This window comes from Mya arenaria, chromosome 1 (genome assembly GCF_026914265.1).
Source record: "Mya arenaria isolate MELC-2E11 chromosome 1, ASM2691426v1".
NCBI lineage: Eukaryota > Metazoa > Mollusca > Bivalvia > Myida > Myidae > Mya > Mya arenaria.
Genome location: NC_069122.1, coordinates 15,289,642 through 15,314,464, shown reverse-complemented (window position 1 = coordinate 15,314,464; position 24,823 = coordinate 15,289,642). Strand labels below are relative to the sequence as shown.

General features: G+C 34.8%; 1 protein-coding gene across 3 annotated transcripts in view; it reads left to right on the top strand.

The window, feature by feature from the left end:
* LOC128229271 (uncharacterized) overlaps nucleotides 1-24,571 on the top strand; it is a 92,035-nt gene extending 67,464 nt beyond the window's left edge. For all 3 annotated transcript variants that reach the window (XM_052941118.1, XM_052941101.1, XM_052941109.1), the window contains 4 exons: nucleotides 12,428-12,574; nucleotides 14,308-14,418; nucleotides 15,582-15,683; nucleotides 16,733-24,571. In XM_052941118.1, coding sequence (XP_052797078.1) covers nucleotides 12,428-12,574; nucleotides 14,308-14,418; nucleotides 15,582-15,683; nucleotides 16,733-19,111 — 2,739 coding nt within the window. In that variant the 3' untranslated portion in view covers nucleotides 19,112-24,571. The remainder of the gene's footprint in view (nucleotides 1-12,427; nucleotides 12,575-14,307; nucleotides 14,419-15,581; nucleotides 15,684-16,732) is intronic.
* Nucleotides 24,572-24,823: the final 252 nt, after the last annotated feature.

The window sequence follows — 24,823 nt, the reverse complement described above, 5'->3', positions numbered from 1 at the left end:
AATTTCTAACTTATTTGTTTGTTTACATCGGTTGTAACCCGTGGAATTGACCCATGTGAGAGCCCCTTTAAGGCATGTGATTCCTCACCCAGATATACACATTCAGAGTAATCAATGTGCTAGGTTTTACGTGATGGAAATCACATTTTCTGTTAATTACATCTTAATAGCCTTTTTATTGCAGCTAATGCTCAGTTCTGCTCATGCAGGATCTTGATCATAATTTGTTCATGCAGGCAACTTTCTTATGTTTTATGTGTAGTTTTAGTTAGGCCAAAAAAGAAATAGGTTCGTTTTGGGTTACCAGCCTGCATATGGCTGTAAGTTTTTACCTTGAACCCATATGTCTTTTATTGTGCATGATAAATATTATGGATTTATTTGGAACTTGTACAAAGATGGGAGGCATAAAAATTTAGTTGTTGCACTAGCTGTTCAACTGTCTGTCTGTCAGTCTGTTACTTTGGTGTCTCAGCTGTAACATATTCTTTTTTATTCTTTTTTATTTAAATTTCAGTGAAACTTTATTGAAATGTACACATTGACAAAGTCAAATTTAAAGGCATTCGTCACAATATAACTTAATTTCTTGCCCATTTTGGCACAAATTATTTGCTGCTTTAAGTATGGATGCAGTAAAAAACTATTTGTTGTGATATGAATCATAACCTTTAAGTATTTAATTACATATGTTTGGTAAAAAGTGAGATAAAAAGTAAAATTTTGACAAAAAGGGAGATTTTTTTTTTTAATCAGTCCTACCAAACCACCGTTTTCGACATGTAACCCTAAACACTACCTAGGCCTAAAAAAAATGTTTGTTTCGGCTAAGCCGACCCTACATAATATAAGCCGTCGATCGCAGTAATTCTTTAAAAAAAATGTCTTCCCACAATATTAAACGTATTTTGTTAAACATATTAAACATAAACTGTCATTTATGTTTGACAGAAAAAAGCTCCATGAGTTATAACAGCAATATATGACTAACATTTGCAAGAAATAGTGCTATTTGAAAGATAATGATCTCGAAACAAAGTATATTTGAAAAAAAAAATACAAAAAAACTCCCTACCTACCTAGTTATTTTGCGGATGTACCATAAACAAACATTTTTTAGGCCCTATTGTTTTAATAGGCTATAGCTAGCTAGTATAGCTACCAGTCTCATTAATTTGCGGAAAAGTTAGAGCTGTGTTTCAAAACTGGCACCAGGATTTTTTGACAGCCATGTGTTCCCAATCACTTGCATACAGTTGCCAGTAGAAAATCCCAGAAAAATGAAGTAACGCTGAGAGCCATATCTTCCACAAAGAGATCTCTCTCAATTTCTCCCTTTCCAGAAAAAATAAATCTACTGATAAAAAATTGCTTGTGAAATATGGCATCATGATTTTCTGCCTGCTATTTGTGCCCAGCATTCTGATTGTATTAGTTGTCCCATTCAGTAGAACAATCAAACAATTACCTGTACATGTTATTCGTTATTTTAGGTTCTTCGTACATTGCTTTTATAGATATGTTACATAATATTAATGTGCTTTTTAAAAGCATATCATTGAAAAAACATTGCTGAGCACATACATAAAATAATGTTAAAAGTATTCTTCAATGATAGTTATTTTGGGTAACGACGCGACAAATTCAACAATAATATAACTCATTTATAATATAACAGTGACAAATTCGCCAGTATATAAATTATTAGCGGCGATGGCCATTCAACAGTATAAAAGTAACAAAGAGCAATGGTGAATTCAACACTATTTAACTAATTAAGAGCGATAGCGAAATTCAATCTTATATAACTAAATAAGAGTGATGGCGAATTCAACCATATATAACTAATTAAGAGTGATGGCAAATTCAACAGTATAGAACTAATTAAGAGCGATGGCGAATTCAACAGTATAGAACTAATTAAGAGCGATGGCGAAATTCAATCTTATATAACTAATTAAGAGTGATGGCGAATTCAACCATATATAACTAATTAAGAGTGATGGCAAATTCAACAGTATAGAACTAATTAAGAGCGATGGCGAATTCAACAGTATAGAACTAATTAAGAGCGATGGCGAATTCAACAGACTATAGAACTAATGAAGAGCAATGGCGAATTCAACAGTATAGAACTAATTAAGAGCGATGGCGAATTCAACAGTATAGAACTATTTAAGAGAGTGATGGTGATGTAAACCTTATATAACTAATTAAGAGCGATGGCGAATTCAACCATATATAACTAATTAAGAGTGATGGCAAATTCAACAGTATAGAACTAATTAAGAGCGATGGCGAATTCAACAGTATAGAACTAATTAAGAGCGATGGCGAATTCAACAGACTATAGAACTAATTAAGAGTGATGGCGAATTCAACAGTATAGAACTAATTAAGAGTGATGGCGAATTCAACAGTATAGAACTAATTAAGAGTGATGGCAAATTCAACAGTATAGAACTAATTAAGAGCGATGGCGAATTCAACAGTATAGAACTAATTAAGAGCGATGGCGAATTCAACAGACTATAGAACTAATTAAGAGTGATGGCAAATTCAACAGTATAGAACTAATTCAGAGTGATGGCGAATTCAACAGTATAGAACTAATTAAGAGCGATGGCGAATTCAACAGACTATAGAACTAATTCAGAGCAATGGCGAATTCAACAGTATAGAACTAATTAAGAGCGATGGCGAATTCAACAGACTATAGAACTAATTCAGAGCAATGGCGAATTCAACAGTATAGAACTAATTAAGAGCGATGGCGAATTCAACAGTATAGAACTAATTCAGAGCAATGGCGAATTCAACAGTATAGAACTAATTAAGAGCGATGGCGAATTCAACAGACTATAGAACTAATTCAGAGCAATGGCGAATTCAACAGTATAGAACTAATTAAGAGCGATGGCGAATTCAACTGTATAGAACTAATTAAGAGTGATGGCAAATTCAACAGTATAGAACTAATTAAGAGCAATGGCAAATTCAACAGTATAGAACTAATTAAGAGCAATGGCGAATTCAACAGTATAGAACTAATTAAGAGTGATGGCAAATTCAACAGTATAGAACTAATTAAGAGCGATGGCAAATTCAACAGACTATAGAACTAATTAAGAGCGATGGCAAATTCAACAGACTATAGAACTAATTAAGAGCGATGGCAAATTCAACAGTATAGAACTAATTAAGAGCGATGGCAAATTCAACTGTATAGAACTAATTAAGAGTGATGGCAAATTCAACAGTATAGAACTAATTAAGAGTGATGGCGAATTCAACAGTATAGAACTAATTAAGAGCGATGGCAAATTCAACAGTATAGAACTAATTAAGAGCGATGGCGAATTCAACAGTATAGAACTAATTAAGAGCGATGGCAAATTCAACAGTACAGAACTAATTAAGAGCGATGGCGAATTCAACAGTATAGAACTAATTAAGAGTGATGGCAAATTCAACAGTATAGAACACATTAAGAGCGATGGCGAATTCAACAGTATAGAACTAATTAAGAGCGATGGCAAATTCAACAGTATAGAACTAATTAAGAGCGATGGCAAATTCAACAGACTATAGAACTAATTAAGAGCGATGGCAAATTCAACAGACTATAGAACTAATTAAGAGCGATGGCAAATTCAACAGTATAGAACTAATTAAGAGCGATGGCAAATTCAACTGTATAGAACTAATTAAGAGTGATGGCAAATTCAACAGTATAGAACTAATTAAGAGTGATGGCGAATTCAACAGTATAGAACTAATTAAGAGCGATGGCAAATTCAACAGTATAGAACTAATTAAGAGCGATGGCGAATTCAACAGTATAGAACTAATTAAGAGCGATGGCAAATTCAACAGTACAGAACTAATTAAGAGCGATGGCGAATTCAACAGTATAGAACTAATTAAGAGTGATGGCAAATTCAACAGTATAGAACACATTAAGAGCGATGGCGAATTCAACAGTATAGAACTAATTAAGAGCGATGGCGAATTCAACAGTATAGAACTAATTAAGAGCGATGGCGAATTCAACAGTATAGAACTTATTAAGAGCGATGGCGAATTCAACAGTATAGAACTAATTAAGAGCAATGGCAAATTCAACTGTATAGAACTAATTAAGAGCGATGGTGAATTCAACAGTATAGAACTAATTAAGAGCGATGGCGAAATTCAATCTTATATAACTAATTAAGAGTGATAGCGAATTCAACCATATATAACTAATTAAGAGTGATGGCGAATTCAACAGTATAGAACTAATTAAGAGTGATGGCGAATTCAACAGTATATAACTAATTAAGAGCGATGGTGAATTCAACAGTATAGAACTAATTAAGAGCGATGGTGAATTCAACAGTATAGAACTAATTAAGAGTGATGGCGAATTCAACAGTATATAACTAATTAAGAGCGATGGTGAATTCAACAGTATAGAACTAATTAAGAGCAATGGCGAATTCAACAGTATAGAACTAATTAAGAGCGATGGCGAATTCAACAGTATAGAACTAATTAAGAGCGATGGCGAATTTAACTGTATAGAACTTATTAAGAGTGATGGCAAATTCAACAGTATAGAACTAATTAAGAGTGATGGCAAATTCAACAGTATAGAACTAATTAAGAGTGATGGCAAATTCAACAGTATAGAACACATTAAGAGCGATGGCGAATTCAACAGTATAGAACTAATTAAGAGCGATGGCGAATTCAACAGTATAGAACTAATTAAGAGCGATGGCGAATTCAACAGTATAGAACTTATTAAGAGCGATGGCGAATTCAACAGTATAGAACTAATTAAGAGCAATGGCAAATTCAACTGTATAGAACTAATTAAGAGCGATGGCGAATTCAACAGTATAGAACTAATTAAGAGCGATGGCGAATTCAACAGTATATAACTAATTAAGAGCGATGGCGAATTCAACAGTATATAACTAATTAAGAGCAATGGCGAATTCAACAGTATAGAACTAATTAAGAGCAATGGCGAATTCAACAGTATAGAACTAATTAAGAGCGATGGCGAATTCAACAGTATATAACTAATTAAGAGCGATGGCGAATTCAACAGTATAGAACTTATTAAGAGCGATGGCGAATTCAACAGTATAGAACTAATTCAGAGCAATGGCGAATTCAACAGTATAGAACTAATTAAGAGCGATGGTGAATTCAACAGTATAGAACTAATTAAGAGCAATGGCGAATTCAACAGTATAGAACTTATTAAGAGCGATGGCGAATTCAACCATATATAACTAATTAAGAGCGATGGTGAATTCAACAGTATAGAACTAATTAAGAGCGATGGCGAAATTCAATCTTATATAACTAATTAAGAGTGATAGCGAATTCAACCATATATAACTAATTAAGAGTGATGGCGAATTCAACAGTATAGAACTAATTAAGAGTGATGGCGAATTCAACAGTATATAACTAATTAAGAGCGATGGTGAATTCAACAGTATAGAACTAATTAAGAGCAATGGCGAATTCAACAGTATAGAACTAATTAAGAGCGATGGCGAATTCAACAGTATATAACTAATTAAGAGCGATGGCGAATTCAACAGTATAGAACTTATTAAGAGCGATGGCGAATTCAACAGTATAGAACTAATTAAGAGCAATGGCAAATTCAACAGTATAGAACTAATTAAGAGCAATGGCGAATTCAACAGTATAGAACTAATTAAGAGCGATGGCGAATTCAACAGTATATAACTAATTAAGAGCGATGGCGAATTCAACAGTATAGAACTTATTAAGAGCGATGGCGAATTCAACAGTATAGAACTAATTCAGAGCAATGGCGAATTCAACAGTATAGAACTAATTAAGAGCAATGGCAAATTCAACTGTATAGAACTAATTAAGAGCGATGGTGAATTCAACAGTATAGAACTAATTAAGAGCGATGGCGAAATTCAATCTTATATAACTAATTAAGAGTGATAGCGAATTCAACCATATATAACTAATTAAGAGTGATGGCGAATTCAACAGTATAGAACTAATTAAGAGTGATGGCGAATTCAACAGTATATAACTAATTAAGAGCGATGGTGAATTCAACAGTATAGAACTAATTAAGAGCGATGGCGAATTCAACAGTATAGAACTAATTAAGAGCAATGGCAAATTCAACTGTATAGAACTAATTAAGAGCGATGGTGAATTCAACAGTATAGAACTAATTAAGAGCGATGGCGAAATTCAATCTTATATAACTAATTAAGAGTGATAGCGAATTCAACCATATATAACTAATTAAGAGTGATGGCGAATTCAACAGTATAGAACTAATTAAGAGTGATGGCGAATTCAACAGTATATAACTAATTAAGAGCGATGGCGAATTCAACAGTATAGAACTAATTAAGAGCGATGGCGAATTCAACAGTATAGAACTTATTAAGAGCGATGGCGAATTCAACAGTATAGAACTAATTAAGAGCAATGGCAAATTCAACTGTATAGAACTAATTAAGAGCGATGGTGAATTCAACAGTATAGAACTAATTAAGAGCGATGGCGAAATTCAATCTTATATAACTAATTAAGAGTGATAGCGAATTCAACCATATATAACTAATTAAGAGTGATGGCGAATTCAACAGTATAGAACTAATTAAGAGTGATGGCGAATTCAACAGTATATAACTAATTAAGAGCGATGGTGAATTCAACAGTATAGAACTAATTAAGAGCAATGGCGAATTCAACAGTATAGAACTAATTAAGAGCGATGGCGAATTCAACAGTATAGAACTATTTAAGAGCGATGGCGAATTCAACAGTACAGAACTAATTAAGAGCAATGGCGAATTCAACAGTATAGAACTAATTAAGAGCGATGGCGAATTTAACTGTATAGAACTTATTAAGAGTGATGGCAAATTCAACAGTATAGAACTAATTAAGAGCGATGGCGAATTCAACAGTATAGAACTAATTAAGAGCGATGGCGAATTCAACAGTACAGAACTAATTAAGAGCAATGGCGAATTCAACAGTATAGAACTAATTAAGAGCGATGGCGAATTTAACTGTATAGAACTTATTAAGAGTGATGGCAAATTCAACAGTATAGAACTAATTAAGAGCGATGGCGAATTCAACAGTATAGAACTAATTAAGAGCAATGGCAAATTCAACAGTATAGAACTAATTAAGAGCGATGGCGAATTCAACAGTATAGAACTAATTAAGAGCGATGGCGAAATTCAATCTTATATAACTAATTAAGAGTGATAGCGAATTCAACCATATATAACTAATTAAGAGTGATGGCGAATTCAACAGTATAGAACTAATTAAGAGCGATGGCGAATTCAACAGTATAGAACTAATTAAGAGCAATGGCGAATTCAACAGTATAGAACTAATTAAGAGCAATGGCGAATTCAACAGTATAGAACTAATTAAGAGCGATGGCGAATTTAACTGTATAGAACTTATTAAGAGTGATGGCAAATTCAACAGTATAGAACTAATTAAGAGCGATGGCGAATTCAACAGTATAGAACTAATTAAGAGCAATGGCAAATTCAACAGTATAGAACTAATTAAGAGCGATGGCGAATTCAACAGTATAGAACTAATTAAGAGCGATGGCGAAATTCAATCTTATATAACTAATTAAGAGTGATAGCGAATTCAACCATATATAACTAATTAAGAGTGATGGCGAATTCAACAGTATAGAACTAATTAAGAGTGATGGCGAATTCAACCATATATAACTAATTAAGAGCGATGGCGAATTCAACAGTATAGAACTAATTAAGAGCAATGGCGAATTCAACAGTATATAACTACTTAAGAGAGTGATGGTGATGTAAACCTTATATAACTAATTAAGAGCAATGGCGAATTCAACAGTATAGAACTAATTAAGAGAGTGATGGTGATGTAAACCTTATATAACTAATTAAGAGCGATGGCGAATTCAACAGTATAGAACTAATTAAGAGTGATGGCGAATTCAACAGTATATAACTAATTAAGAGCGATGGTGAATTCAACAGTATAGAACTAATTAAGAGCAATGGCAAATTCAACAGTATGGAACTAATTAAGAGCGATGGCGAATTCAACAGTATAGAACTAATTAAGAGCGATGGCGAATTCAACAGTATAGAACTAATTAAGAGCAATGGCAAATTCAACAGTATAGAACTAATTAAGAGCGATGGTGAATTCAACAGTATAGAACTAATTAAGAGCAATGGCGAATTCAACAGTATAGAACTAATTAAGAGCGATGGCGAATTCAACAGTATATAACTAATTAAGAGAGTGATGGTGATGTAAACCTTATATAACTAATTAAGAGCAATGGCGAATTCAACAGTATAGAACTAATTAAGAGAGTGATGGTGATGTAAACCTTATATAACTAATTAAGAGCGATGGCGAATTCAACAGTATAGAACTAATTAAGAGTGATGGCGAATTCAACAGTATAGAACTAATTAAGAGCGATGGCGAATTCAACAGTATAGAACTAATTAAGAGTGATGGCGAATTCAACAGTATATAACTAATTAAGAGCGATGGTGAATTCAACAGTATAGAACTAATTAAGAGCAATGGCAAATTCAACAGTATATAACTAATTAAGAGCGATGGTGAATTCAACAGTATAGAACACATTAAGAGCGATGGCGAATTCAACAGTATAGAACTAATTCAGAGCAATGGCGAATTCAACAGTATAGAACTAATTAAGAGTGATGGCAAATTCAACAGTATAGAACTAATTAAGAGCGATGGCGAATTCAACAGTATAGAACTAATTAAGAGTGATGGCAAATTCAACAGTATAGAACTAATTAAGAGCGATGGCGAATTCAACAGTATAGAACTAATTAAGAGTGATGGCAAATTCAACAGTATAGAACTAATTAAGAGCGATGGCAAATTCAACAGTATAGAACTAATTAAGAGCGATGGCGAATTCAACAGTATAGAACTAATTAAGAGCGATGGCGAATTCAACAGTATAGAACTATTTAAGAGAGTGATGGTGATGTAAACCTTATATAACTAATTAAGAGCGATGGTGAATTTAACAGTATAGAACTAATTAAGAGTGATGGCAAATTCAACAGTATAGAACTAATTAAGAGCAATGGCGAATTCAACAGTATAGAACTAATTAAGAGTGATGGCAAATTCAACAGTATAGAACTAATTAAGAGCGATGGCGAATTCAACAGTATAGAACTAATTAAGAGTGATGGCAAATTCAACAGTATAGAACTAATTAAGAGCAATGGCGAATTCAACAGTATAGAACTAATTAAGAGCAATGGCGAATTCAACAGTATAGAACTATTTAAGAGAGTGATGGTGATGTAAACCTTATATAACTAATTAAGAGCGATGGCGAATTCAACAGTATAGAACTATTTAAGAGAGTGATGGTGATGTAAACCTTATATAACTAATTAAGAGCGATGGTGATTTCAACAGTATAGAACTAATTAAGAGCGATGGCGAATTCAACAGTATAGAACTAATTCAGAGCGATGGTGAATTCAACAGTATAGAACTTATTAAGAGAGATGGCGAATTCAACCGTATAGAACTAATTAAGAGCGATGGCGAATTCAACAGTATAGAACTAATTAAGAGCGATTGCGAATTCAACTGTATAGAACTAATTCAGAGCGATGGCAAATTCAACCGTATAGAACTAATTAAGAGCGATGGCGAATTCAACAGTATATAACTAATTAAGAGCGATGGCAAATTCAACCGTATAGAACTAATTCAGAGCGATGGCGAATTCAACCGTATAGAACTAATTCAGAGCGATGGCGAATTCAACAGTATAGAACTAATTCAGAGCGATGGTGAATTCAACAGTATAGAACAAATTCAGAGCGATGGTGAATTCAACAGTATAGAACTAATTAAGAGCGATGGCGAATTCAACAGTACATAACTTATTCAAATAAATGACACATCCAACAGTATATAACCAATTTAGATCAATGGCATATTTTAAAGTATACATAACTAGTTTGGTATAAAATAACATTGTTTTGCTTCCATAATGCTATAACATTTTGCATGACATAAAATATCCGAATCAAGTGTTTGTGCACCTGTTTGTGGTTTCAGAATTGTTGCCAAAGCATATTAAATAATGTGCTTAAAGATCTGTGCAAACCGCCCTAATAGCTGATCAGGGGTGAATTGTTCACTTTGGGTGCAGAATGATGGTCAAACAAAAGGTGTTGAAATAAAGTTTCATGCAGAAGCTCCTTTGCCTTCAGCTTTAGGCATAAAAAAGAGTTGTACTTTGAAAATGGTGTACTTAGTACTGGTTAAACCCAGAAGTCCCCCCCGCAACCCCCCTCCCGCCCTCCCGGTGTATCAGTGCTTTACACAGAGAATATGGCCTCTTTTCAGAGAGCTAGAGTTTCACCGTTTGCACCTGGATCTCACTCTGGGCTTCAAGTCATTTGATAGGGTTAGCATGGTGTAGTGGTAAAGGTGTCTGCCTCTCACCCAAGATCAAGGTTATGGTTTCAATCCCCACCAGGGGTACTTTCTCACGGCCTCTCAAAAAGGACACAGTACTGGTTTCTGCCCAGCATTATGGCTTGACCCCTGTAATTCCCAGTAAAATGACTTGATTTATACTAATTTAATTTACTTCAATAGTGACTAAAGCTGATAGCTTAAAAGATCACTCTGAAGGTAAATTAAATTAGTATAAATCAAGTCATTTTACTGGGAATTACAGTGGTCAAGTCATGGTTCAAACCAATAGATGCAGGCAGAACTTGATAAACTCAAATAAACAAACAATCTATCTTTGCAGTTCAAGGTCAAATACCATTGACTCATGATCATGTCTAAACAACATTGACCTTCAATTTACTGCCTTAAGCATCAGTCCTGGGAATCTTTATATCCAGTAATGAAAGCAAAGAGGTTTTATCTGCTGTGTTATTTAATGTCGCTTAAAACGTTCTTCCTTTCATCTCGGAATAATATCTTAATTTAATGCTTTGCATGTGCAACGTTAATTACATTGGCAGCTGCACTCCACGAAATTGTTATCATTTCATTTTCTGGAATTGTTTGGGGCCTGTTGCTCTCTTTTTTGTCAGTGAAAATAGAGAGCTTTTAGAATAAAGAGGGAAGTCTTCTAGCACTAAGTGTATAATTTATAATCGTGTCAAAGAAATTAAGTAGCCAAGTTCTGAGTCTGAAGAGGAAGTTTTCTGGCATTTTAATTTATATTATCATTCTCTCATGGAATATTGGTTTGTCTGGTGTTTGTTTGTGTTTTGTAATGAAGTGTGAAAAAAAACACAAACATAATTAAGTAAGGGAGTTTCTTTCCCCACCCATGTCTAGCTATATATTTCAAAACCACAGACAAGATAAGGCCAAAAAAATAATAGGTTTGTTTTGGGTTACCCGACCAACAATGTTTTTTATCACCCACCGATTATATCTTTGAAACTGATGTATATTTTAAGATTGTACCTTTCTTCTGTCGATGAAACTGACGTATATTTTAAGATTGTACCTTTCTTCCGTTGATGAAACTGACATATATTTTAAGATTGTACATTTTTCCTGTCGATGGGATTTAAGAGTCCAAAGAGAATTGCATTGTATAAACCAAAAATGAATGTTAGTTAGACCTGAATTGAGGAGAATTAGTAAAATTTAAGGTACTGTTAACACTTAACATCGCCCATATTTAATTCAGGGTTGTATCTAGAAACAAACTTTATTTTTGGGCGTATTAGTAAGTGACTCCTTCTGTCTTTGTTTTCTACTGCTGTTTATCAGAAATAAGATCTGCGCCTTACATTAATTATTATTTTTTATATTAGCTACACAAATCAGTGTTATATATTGTAAAAAGCTTGTATCTTATTATTATAATCAGTATACAATGAGAGATATTCAAGTGTATAGTGGATGCCTTTAACAGTTACTGAATTTCCGGAGAAAACAATGGGGGGATGTGATATATATATGTAAAAAGCTGTGAATCACTTGTACTTCTAGCCTTTGTAATATCAAGAATGTTCATGAATGATTTAAGTTTCATGTATGGAACTAAAACAAAACCTTGTACATGTATTTTAAACACTGTCAAGTCTCTTGAGCAAGCTTCAAAGAAAACCAATGATATCAATTCAAAGTGTGGTATATTATCACAAGTTTGTATGATCTTCCTGTTTTTTGTACCCTGAAAATGAAAAGTTTGTCATGTGTCATAAGTGTTTGTGTTTCTACATTGAGGAATGACTTTTGAGCTATGGAAGAAAAGATGCAATCTCTTGTTTTGCGAGTCCTGAAAAATGTAAAGTTTGTCATGATTGTTTTTCTATATTTATTTATATTTTTTTAGGAGTTTTTCTCTGGTGCTGGAGGCAGAGTTCCAGAGGTTGAAGGCGTCTTGTACCTGAAAGCGGACGGCAAAAAGGCGTGGAAGAAATACTTCTTTGTGTTACGAGCCTCGGGACTGTATTATAATCCGAAGGGAAAGGTTAGCAAGGTAGGTCTCGGAATATTCTTTTGGTTTCTTTATTTTCATTGGAAAACATTTTGTTGACCCAACTGTTATTAATAATTAAATCTGTGTTTATTGTAATGTTCCATTGTGCGTCTCTCCCTGGGTGTCTATTAGGTATCTAAGCAGTGTTGACTACTGGCTTCTGGCTTTTGACTTCTGGCTACAGACTATTGATTTCTGGCTACAGACTATTGATTTCTGGCTACTGACTTCTGGCGATTGACTTCTGGCTAATGGCTTCTGACTTCTGGCTAATGGCTATCAGCCTCTGGCTATTGACTACTGACTTCTGGCTATTTAATACTGGCTTATGACTATTGACTACTGGCTTATGGCTTCTGACTACTGGATTCTGACTTCTGGCTACTGACTACTGGATTCTTACTGCTGGCTACTGACTTCCTGCTTCTGACTACTGGATTCTTACTGCTGGCTACTGACTTCTGGCTACTGACTACTGGATTCTTACTGCTGGCTACTGACTTCTGGCTTCTGACTACTGGATTCTTACTGCTGGCTACTGACTTCTGGCTACTGGATTCTTACTGCTGGCTACTGACTACTGGATTCCTACTGCTGGCTACTGACTTCTGGCTACTGACAACTGGATTCTGACTGCTGGCTACTGACTTCTGGCTACTGACAACTGGATTCTGACTGCTGGCTTCTGACTTCTGGCTACTGACTATTGACAATTGACTACTGGCTACTTAACTTCTCCCTGTAATTATATCCCCACAAACGAAGTTTGAGGAGGTATATAGGAGTGAGCTTGTCGGTCGGTCGGTCTGTCGGTTTTCATGGTTTCTGGACGATAACTCATAAAAGGCTAGACAGATTTAAAATATTTTTGGTACACAGGTGTAACATCAGAGGATACAGGTCAAGTTCGATATTGGGGCTGGTGGGGCCAAGGTCAAGTTCACTGTTACTAAAAATAGAAAAACGGTTTCCGGACGATAACTCATGAAAGGCTTGACAGATTTGAACAATTTTTGGTACACAGGTGTAACATCAGAAGATACGGGTCAAGTTCGATATTGGGGCTGGTGGGGCCAAGGTCAAGGTCACTGTTACTAAAAATAGAAAAACGGTTTCCGGAAAATAACTCATGAAAGGCTAGACAGATTTGAACAATTTATGGTACACAGGTGTAACATCAGAAGGTACAGGTCAAGTTCGATATTGGGGCTGGTGGGGCCAAGGTCAAGGTCACTGTTACTAAAACTAGAAAAACGGTTTCCGGACGATAACTCATGAAAGGCTAGTTTTGCTTGTCAGCAGTGTAACTTCTAAATTACTCAACAGATTTAAATAAAACAATACATGCATGATAAAAGAAGATGCAGTGTGCAGTAACCTTGGAGTTATGGCCTCTTTTCAAAGGAATGGTTTGCCATTCTTGTGTCCAAGCGGCATTTGGGGGTATTCGTCACTCCTGTGACAGCTCTAGTTTCCATTGCATTATTCGAATATGCTTAAATATTGCGCTTATGTTAAACAATGCAAAGGAGCAAGAAACACAAATTATGAAATAGGAGGAAAAATTTAGGTCTTGAGCTGCATGTAAGCTTTCACTCTTTGAGCTTCTCGTAAGCTTTTACCCTCTGAACTGCTTGAACGCTTTCATTCTTGGAGCGGCTCGTATATGCCTTAACCATTGAGCTGCTTAGCGCCTTTCATCCTTCTAATTCTGCTCTCAAATTTATTTTCAGTGTGCTCGAGAGCTAGTTTGTCTGGTTCAGCTGGACTATGTTGACCTGTATACGGGGCTACATTGGCGTAAAAAGTACCACGCCCCGACTGATTTCACATTTGCACTCAAGGTAATTATAAAACATGTGTTCTGTGGTAATGGAGCATTGTTAATTCTAGGGTTGAACGCATGACTGATCTTACTTTACCTTGTTTTAATGGAGTCCCTCCCATCATTTTCTACAGAGACCTGACAATTTGATGTTCAAAGTAAAAACAAATGAAGGTACAGCTATTTGTCATTAGCTGCTTAAATAAAGATATTACTCTAGGTCTTTGTTGTTATACAGTTTATGTATTTTATTTTGAGAAGTTTTAAATAATTGTACTTGTTTGTTTAACTTTATTCTTGTCTCAAAGATTCTATATTGCCAACAATTTACCTTAAACAAACACCAAGCAGCAATTGACAGATACACATACGAACGGAATACTGTAAATCAAAGTTTCTTTAATTGTTTCTGAGGGTGGGGCACAAGTTATATGGGCTACACCCCCTCTAACATCGAATCCTGGAGCTGCTCATATTTTTAACATCAGAGATCTAATTTGTGAATTTTTGATGATGTTTTATCATTGTATAAACAAGCATTTTGTGAACAAATGGCACTAAACTTTTTATTTGTTTATGTCTGACTATAAAAAACTAAAACTGGTGCCTGTAAGGAAAAGAATACTTGTGAAAAGCTGAAACACTAAGTGTTTTTTTTAGCTGACATAATGAATATTAATGTCCTCATTTTCAGCATTTGCATCAATTGACTAGTCATCAATAATTAAATTTCCTTAAACGCAATTTAATTATACTCTAAGTGGATGGCATTTTATACATGTCACATACTGTTTCACAGTTTGAAAAATAAAGAAATATTATGAAATTACATAAGCCATCTGTAAAATGATTGTATTCCAACAATAATTATTTCTGCTTGCTCATATTCAAAAGAAAACATCCAATTTTGTTGTTACATTAGGTTACTTTTTTGAAACATGTTTTAATTTTCTCATTCATTATTATCAGATCTTGCTGATTTCAGCATCCACAAATCTGAAAAAAGACTTCCAAATATATCTGCTACTTTTGCCCCGAAAATAGAACTGCTCTTCACCAACGGAATCATGACATCTCTAACATGTTTTTTTAGAACCCTTAAACCTAAACGAATACCTCTTATACCTTTCTCTTTAAAGCTTACTTGTTTGTTACTAAATATCTTTATTTTATTGATTTCAGCATCCTCAAATCCAAAAGAAGACTTCCAAATATATCCGCTACTTCTGCGCCGAAAATAGAGCTGCTCTCGACCAATGGATCATGGGAATCAGAATTGCCAAGGTTTTAGTCACAAATTTATCTCAATGTAACTTCTCTTTAAAAACACATGAGAATAGAGTTACCACGAACAGGGAAAAGTCAGGCAAAAAGGAAAAAAATCAAGGCCACAGAAAAGTCAGGGAATTTTTAATTGGTCAAAGAAATTTGGGAATAGGGCAAGAAGAAAATAATGCTAAGGTTGCCGGGTGACGCTAGTTCCAGTGCTAAAAGGCTACTGATAGTTCGGTCAGGGAAAATTGAGATTTGTTCAGGGAAAATTTTATTTTCTATTACTTGTTGAGAATGTGTGGACATATTATAATGTACATGCACTTAAGTTAAAAGATTGTGGTAACATATAAGACATTAAAGAAAGCAGATTATTTTTTAGTTCTTTTGATTTAAAGGAAGAAAATTAAGATATCGTTATAGCCCGTGGTGTCATAGTTTATGTGTTGGTTTATGCAAACACTTGAGAATGACCATATATATATTGAAAACTGTTGAAGATATACTGAGTTATCTTCATACAATTAATCACTAATCATAGGATATTCCTCCAATACAACACTACGTATGGTGCATTGTGTACCGTGGAAATGAGAAATCAAACAAGCAAGGAAACACATCTTGTGTAGATCTTGTCAGTGTAAAAATTTCTGGAAGCATGGAATTGCCATTGAACCGGGATGTGATTTGTCAGCTGATTCGCAGTTTTTGATGGATCCAATTGCTTCAGAGACCAAACATGATAAAAAAAAAACATGAAAAAAAATGTTTTTACTTTATTTAAGTATTGACAGGTTTTTTTTTTTCAAATTTTATGCCAAGAGTTTTCCTTAATATTGCCTGTAAAAAGCCAATTTTGCATCAGTGACAAATGGCTTTGTCATCTTCAACTCTATTGCATAGAGCATCACCAAACCCCCCCCCCCCCCCCCCCCAATCAGGTCCTTATAGTATTAGGTATTATAATAAATTAAAATCTGGAATGTTTGATAACTTCAGAAGATCTCTTATATGACAGAACAGTATTTTAGTCTTATCATATCTTCATTCTATCATTTCAGTATGGGAAACAACTATTGACAAACTACCAAAAGTTACAGCAGGAAATTGCATGCTGGGATACCCATGAGAGTCACGGAAATTTGACAAGCCAGGACCAACCTGTTGTGCTCCTTAACGAGCAAGGAGATCTACACGATAGTCGATTGTCCATGCCGGTTTCTCCCGCCAGACATTCAATCGTGAATGTAAAAAACTCAAGTGTTACCGAGTCAGGACACAGCCATAAAGGTGTTTCGTTACAATCAGACAAAGTGGATCACAAACATTTAGAACGAAAGTCGTCCCTTACAGGGGCGCAGATTAGCGAACCTTTGAGACTCGAAAAGGGGCCGGTTAAACGAGTTTCGTTCAGTACAACTCACAGAGTAATCGATGACCATGGGGCTGAGTTGCATCCGATTCGTCACAGGGACTCGATTACGAGTGCATCGACCGACTCCAGCGAGGATTCGAATTCTAGTGGAGAAGGGCGGATGGCTGCGCAACGGGCAAGTAAGTTGCGCCCAAAGCTTCCAGTTACCACAGGAACTACTAAACAGATCTCAGAAATGGTGCAGACATCTATGGACGGTAGTAGTATAGGCTCTATGGATAGTTCTCTCGATGATTGGAAGCCCGGAGTTACGAGCCCGGTGTTGAAAGAAATGTCAGAACGGCGCAGAAGTGCTCCGGTGTGCTTAAGTAATGAGGGTTACTCAGAAAGGAAGTCGGATTATCAGACCAGGGACCACATGTCTTATGCTAGAACATTATCTCATGAGGCCCAGTCTCCGACATGTAGTTACACTAGTGATATATATACTGGGCACACAAACGTTATGTCACCACCAGTTGTTCAGAAAGGAGTTAAATCTCATTCTAGAGGGTCGTCTTTATCTTCGGTGGATTCATCTGACTCGTACCAAGGATTTATGAGCCCCTTGTCAACAGATAACGGACCCCATGAATCTCAAAACTGGGATCAGTCACAATATGGCTTAAAACACCAAACAAGTGTTCAACCCAAACCCGGTCCCCCAGTGGCTCAAAAGCCAGCAAGTATTAGGAAAGGTCGACCCCAGTCTGGGCCTGCTTTGGGTCCGCTTGAAAAAGGTCATAAGAGAAATAGTTCAAGGTCAAGTCTAGAGTCAGTAGAAGAAAGTTTTGAGGGCCATAGAGGCCCCATTCCTGTCTCATCCCCTGTCCCCCCGAGGGCCTCACATACAAGGTCACTTTCTCAACCAAGCAATACTGTTGCATCCCATTTTCCGGGAGGAATTGAAATGTCGGGGTCAGCATCCCAGCCCAATACTCCGTCTGTTTCAATGTCATCCCCCCACCACCATTACCCTCTCCCTGGGTTTGACAATCACTCAGTTCCCAATCGAAACAATTCCAGCCCTGCTAGACTTGCTGATGAGGGACAAAACTGTTTTCCCTTTCCTGAGCATGCGACAAAGGGGCCAGTGTCGACCCCTGCTTCAAATTTCCAGCCACCCCATCCAAGCTCGCCTCTCCCTTCTATTGGCTGTATGTCCCCTAGATTATCAAGCCATAGGGTCTCAGGCCCTAAACATGTGGCCCCTCCAGTAGTTCCATGTACCCCACCAGCAGTTCCCTGTACCCCACCCACACCCCCTGTTCTTGTGCCCCCTACCCCGAGAAATCCGAGCACATCTGCCAAAACTCATAAGAAGCGACCTTCTGGTGGGAATATTGTGGTAAACGGGAGTGACGCTTCGTCCGCTCAGCACGATATCGCGTTTTCTCCAAAAAGTAACAATAATATGTGTATTGATAAGCATATAACAGATATGCATGTACAATCTGATGAAAAGGACTATGCATCACTACCCTTCATGGCTGAGTTAAATCAACATATGACTCGGAGCCATGATCATCCATACGTGAATGAAAAATCAAAAGTTCCGCCAAATGTACTTCCGAAGCCACACGATCCAAAATTGAACGGAAATTATTCCGGATTAACCATGAATCATTCGCAGGAGGTGTATGGACAATGTATGTCCCCTCCTCCTCCAAATTTGAATTCATCCAATCAGCACACAGTGTCATCCAATCAAAATGCAGGAAAGAAAATAGGTCCTCCCCCACCTCCTAGGCGAAGCGAAACAACTAAATTATCATCCTCGTGTTCATCGATGAAATCATCGCAAGACAGTGCAGCTGTGTTTGTAGATGATGTGCCAAACGACATAGATAGTGACCCAGTGTATGAAAATTATGAGGGTTTGTTGGACGTAAATGAGCTTCCCCCACCCCCTCCGGAGTTGCTAGCAGACTCTGGGGATGAAAATACCCAGGGTGAGGCTGTAGAGACCCCTAGGGTTGGACGGCCACCCCCACCCCCTCCCCCAAGACGGACAAATATAACCTAGTCTTACTTTTAGCACTGTTGTGATAAAGCTTCATAGTTTGTAGTTAACTCTTACTAAAGCAGTATGTGAAATTGAGAAAGTGTGTTTTGAATTTTTATAAATAAAGGTGACTTTATTGAGCAAAGGAGTGCTGAATGATTGCTATTTAAGGAAAATATGGATTGGTGTACAGTCGAGACCCGTTGGCTCGCTTTCCTCGTTGGCTCCAACTGAATGTTAAAGATCGATTTTGATTGAATCTTTGTTTATATTACTGCTTGGCTCTATATTCGAGAGGCTCAAAGTATTTTGGCCGGTCTCTGGGATATCATGGCAACGGGTTTCGACTGGAGCATGCGTTTTGGCTACCTAGTCTGACTAATACTGCATTGTATTTTCATGTAATTTAGAACACATTCATCCTAGCCATACACTTCTATACTTACAAGCTGTCCCAACTACTTGGGGTCCGCCATCAACATGTGCAAGACTTTATTTCAAGTGAAATATTTGGATGGGATTGGGAGAGGTTTTCCCGCTCTGTAGGACATTTTGGAAGAAATGCAGTAACGAAACAACCATATTCAGGCATTTTGTACATGGACATTCAGTGAAATTACAATAAACACAAACCATTTGGTACATTTCATGTAAATATGCATCCTCATAGCCTTCGATTTCTATTCCTGATTTCAACATACATTTAGTGAAATTACAATAAAACGTAAACCAGACAAACACACTCCATATATTTACAACTTAAACCTTTGCTTTTCAGTCCTTATTTTCAATATTTAAGCACTTGCCATTATAAGGGAAACCAAAGTTGATATAATTGTACACCCGGGCATACTGGTTTAGGTACTCCCCCGGGCTGTGATTTTAAGTACATGTAATAGTTTTGTCTTCATGTAAGGGTATCATATTACTTAAAACAATCTGAAGAATTTGCCATATTAAAGAGGGTTTCTTTTGCAATAAAAATATCTTATATTGGGCACAATAAAGGTTGATGCCAAGAATAAAGAAGTTTAAATGCATTTTCATGTTTAACTCATTTGTCTTGATGATCAAAAACAAAAAAGGCATATGATTGGTGTACAACAAATCATTTGAATTTATAACTACATGCCCACAAATTCCCCTTTTAAAAAAGCGCCAAAATATTGCTAATATTTTTTTACATGTACACAACTCATATCATGGTGTTTTGTGCGGGTATTAAACTTAATACTTAATATTTGAGTTAAACATGAGAAATGCATAAAAAAAAAAAAAAAAAAAAAAATGGCATCAGTATTTGTTTTGCGCCTGTAAGGTACCGAATCTGATATACAAACGACCTTATCATTTTATCCAACCATTGGTAATATTTACATTTGTCAACTTTTATATGCCTGGTGACCCTGTATAATTTTGGTATAAGCTGAAAGGGCATCACTTACTTATATTCAATATATGTCAAAAATAAATGACCGCAACAATGAATAGATAAGGTTATGGCAGTTTGTAATTCTGTTCTTCATTTTAACTAATATCAAACTTGAGATGAAATATTTTGCAATTTTTCAAGGCCAAAAAAGCTTGTTTTTAAAATGGAATTTGTTTTCTTTCCAATAATATCAAAATCATATAAATATGGGATTCCCCAGGCATCCGAAATTTGTGTAATTATATACATATTATACCTTCAAGGGACTCGCTCATGTTTTTGTAAAATGCACTCCTTTTTTATGACGAAATAAAGTAAGAATTGTTAAAACTAAGATACTGACGGCAAGAACCCTTCAACAAACGTTGATATTATGCTCAAATATTATCTTCAATGTCCATGATTTTGAATAATATTTTCAACTAAAAGCTTAAAGGTTAAATTATCCCTCAGTTAATGTATGTGTCCTCGTGGGCGAGCAGTTTAGTTGTCAGTTTTTCTAATTTTTTCCTGACTGTACTGGCTTGGGTTCGCTTCCCACTAAAACCAGGGATTACTTGTACTTTTTTACTGCAATTTCGGTTTCAAAGAGTAAAATTATTATCATATAAGTGTTTCAGATGCATAAACGTGGAAAAAGAATATGGTCTAAAAACATGAGCGAGTCCCTTTAAAGGAGCACACAAACATTGACCTTAAATTTTAGCGCTTAGTTGCCATTATATTTTACGTCATAATATAATTTTTGTACTCTTATTTTATACCCATACATCGAAAAACATCCAGTTTATACCATCTACATTTTGTAAGATCTTTTAGAAATATATACATGTAGTTATACATACATAAGTTTGTTAGGAACTGTTTTTAAAACTAGGTCAGTATTACATTAGAAATTAACTACATTACATCGCAAGAAGAGTATGAATCAAAACACATTGTTTATTGATACTTGTATTAAATGTAAGTGAGGTTTTTTATTAAAATGAATTAAATCCCATTTAGTAACATCATATATTTTTACACATCAGTATAGCTTTATTATTTATGGTGCCATATTGGTTGATTTTACAGCTTTTAATTGATACTGTTCATTTTCTATGTTGTTGCATACATATACCATTCTTGTACACCCGAGTGATGATGCTATGGGTTAGATTTAGCATCGTCAAACCTCGGATGAATGAGAATGTCGCATACAGGTTGAAATCTAAATTGAATACGTTTTTTTACGTCAATGAATTTTACTTTCTTTTATGTTATTTTTTATGAAAATTGCTTTTTATAAAAAATTGTAAATAAGCTGGTAAACAGAATTCAGGGTAGCTGTTTTTGAGTTGCGTTGTTTTTTATTTGAATGTAACACTCATTAATTAAACTAAAATCATTCTTAGAATTGTACAAAACTTAATGCTTGTCTTCGCTTGTTTGTATTTATGTGGCATAACATATACATGTTCGTAGAATACAATCGGTTAAATTAATTCTAGTCACACACTGATATTTCAGACATTCAGATTTTTTTTAGTCATAAATCATTTTTGAGGGCATAGACCGCTTAGTGGATGACAGACTTACTTCCATATTTAAACAGGAGCAGTTACAGTCTCCTTACACTAAGCTATTAAAATGTAATTGGATTTGTTTTGGCCACTTCTTCTTTATTTCTTGGTTTACAGGAGTTTTTGTCCAATTTGTTTTCATTTCGCGAGGGAAATTGCCATCTGCTAGAATTCCATGAGGAAAAAAAAGTTTACTTAATTTTTTGGATTATCTTGACAACAAAAAAAAGTTTTCCCCCAATTAATCAAAAGGAGGGAAAATTGCAATTCTTATCAGCATCTGGATAACAATTTTAATTCAGGCAGTAATTATTTTAATTCTTCATTGATTATTTATCATTTTCCTTCAGTATATTTTTAAAATTTGCCATTTTTTAAATCCAACTGAAAAAAATATATTCATCTGAATTGGACAATTCAATAAGAACCCCAAAAATTACTTTTTTCTCCAAATTGACACTTTTATAAACCAAGGAATAAAAAAGAAGTGGCCTGAACTACAAGCTGGGCTACAGTGACATGTGCATGGTATCTGAACATCTGTTTCTCATTTTTACCATCGATTTATAGGTTAGGTTACACTCATGATCATTTATTATTTTACAAGGGAGACCACTCCATTTATGATTTGTTTCATTTATTAACAAGATTAGTTGCCCTTGGAAAGAAAGTATATGTAGAATAAAATAAAAACCTTTTTTTAGCAGATGTATTCTGTATTACAGCATACATAATTAATTTTTTGGCTATACTGGCCATTAATTGAAGGTTGTTTTTTTTCCAAATGACTCAAAAAATACTTGCTACCCCTATTTTGTTCTTGTTATAATTTATTTTCTTCATTTTTATTACGTGATTAAGGGGATGGCTGGGAAGTTAGCAAAATAAAGAAAACACCTACCTTCTAGTGATAAAAAGATTATAGAGTACAATCATTAAAAAAAGGTTGTCTAAAATTACTGTTTCTAATGTTACTTCCGGTATTTTTTTTACGTATTTTATTTGTTATAAGGAAAAAGTCGAGTAAATGTCAAATTTTCTTTATGATAAATCATTATTGAGTGCATTTTAGCAAGAGAGGTCATCCTCTCAAATGATATTATGAACTTTTGATTATTGTCAGATAGAATATCGAATACTTGGTCTGATTCATTTCGATTATCGATAGCAAACGGAGTCCGATTTTCAAACACCACCTAAAAATTCTTGGTATAAAGTAAATTATTTATTATTTGTGGTCTATCAGGTTTAAGACTTTTAAAAATGTCTGATATTTATAAATGCAGTCAAAGTGCTTTAAGAAGAATATTTTATGTATTTTAAATTTAATTATTTGAATAAATGTAATTGAATTTCTTTTTAAATATTTGCACATTCCTATTCATTAAAGATATATTTAAAAGAATCTTTCTGTTCTTTATTATAGTAAGTACATGTACATGAAGGTAAAATCTTAAATATTAAGAAGGGTGGAGCAAGTTGAGTCATTAAGATTATATCCTAAATGTCTAAAGGTTGTTATCTGTTCTCATAAGGCAGGGAACAAAATTATGACATCATGTCTGTTAAGTTAAGTAAAAATACAAATCTTAATGATAAAGCATGGTACTTATTGAATGCTGATATGCGATTTCATTGGCTGAAAAAAATATAGGTTATAATCAAATGTATGACTTAATTGGATTGGTTTGTTGAAAAACTTAAGACAGGATTTGGGTTGAATTTTTAATTAAAGGGTAAAAGTTAATGGTGCTAGTAAGTATCTGCCTGTACAAAGTTTCATTGAAGTATAGCTATTAATAATTTTACCCTGAACTACTTTTTTGCTTTTGTTTTGGTTGTCGTTAAAGTGTATTTCATTGTTTAATGCTTTTTTGTTTCTAAAATTGTATATAAATTTTAACAACACATGTAAACCATAAATATTTTCTAGAATCGGACTTTAAAATTTAAAATAACAAATAAACCTTATAAATGTATAGTATATTTTTAAAGCTGCATTCTCACCATTTTGACAATGTTTTTAGTTTTCGTCTTGGACTGAGCCAATTTTTGCGTCGTTCATGTACCAGTGATATCAGACTGCTGACAAAAGATCAGATTGCAGTTTTTCATATTTACATTCGAAAATTGATATGAATTGATGCCATAATTAGCTGATTCTGAGACTAAAAAAAAAAAAAAAAGTCAAACTGTCAATCTGTGAGAGTACAGTTTTAAGAAATAATTCACATGATTGATGGTTGATTGATATTTATTTGAACTTATTTTGAATAACAGCATTTGCCAATGTTTTCTTTAAAAAATGCACTAAATTACCTCCCTTTATGTATCACATTCTCATCATGGTCACCATTTAATTTTGTATTCATGTTTTAAAAACAGTCACATTGCATCTTCATCATTGTTTCTGATTACATGAGGACATGGTTGCAATAAAGTCATATTTACTAGAAAATTTGATTTACTAATAAAATGCTAAAACTATACATGTGTTTGTCCAAATTCCTTTTAAATATTAAACAAACTGCATTTAAAAAAATAAAATTGGCTTCAGAAGCTGCCAAAAATGTAGGGTATAATATGAGAATATTGTTTTTATGCCCCCGAAGGTGGGCATATTAAAATCGCACCGTGCGGCCGGTAACTTTCCCTTGTATGGACAGATTTTAAAATAACTTGCCACAAACGACCTGTGGCGTGCAAGACTCGTGTCCCTACCTCAAAGGTCAAGGTCAC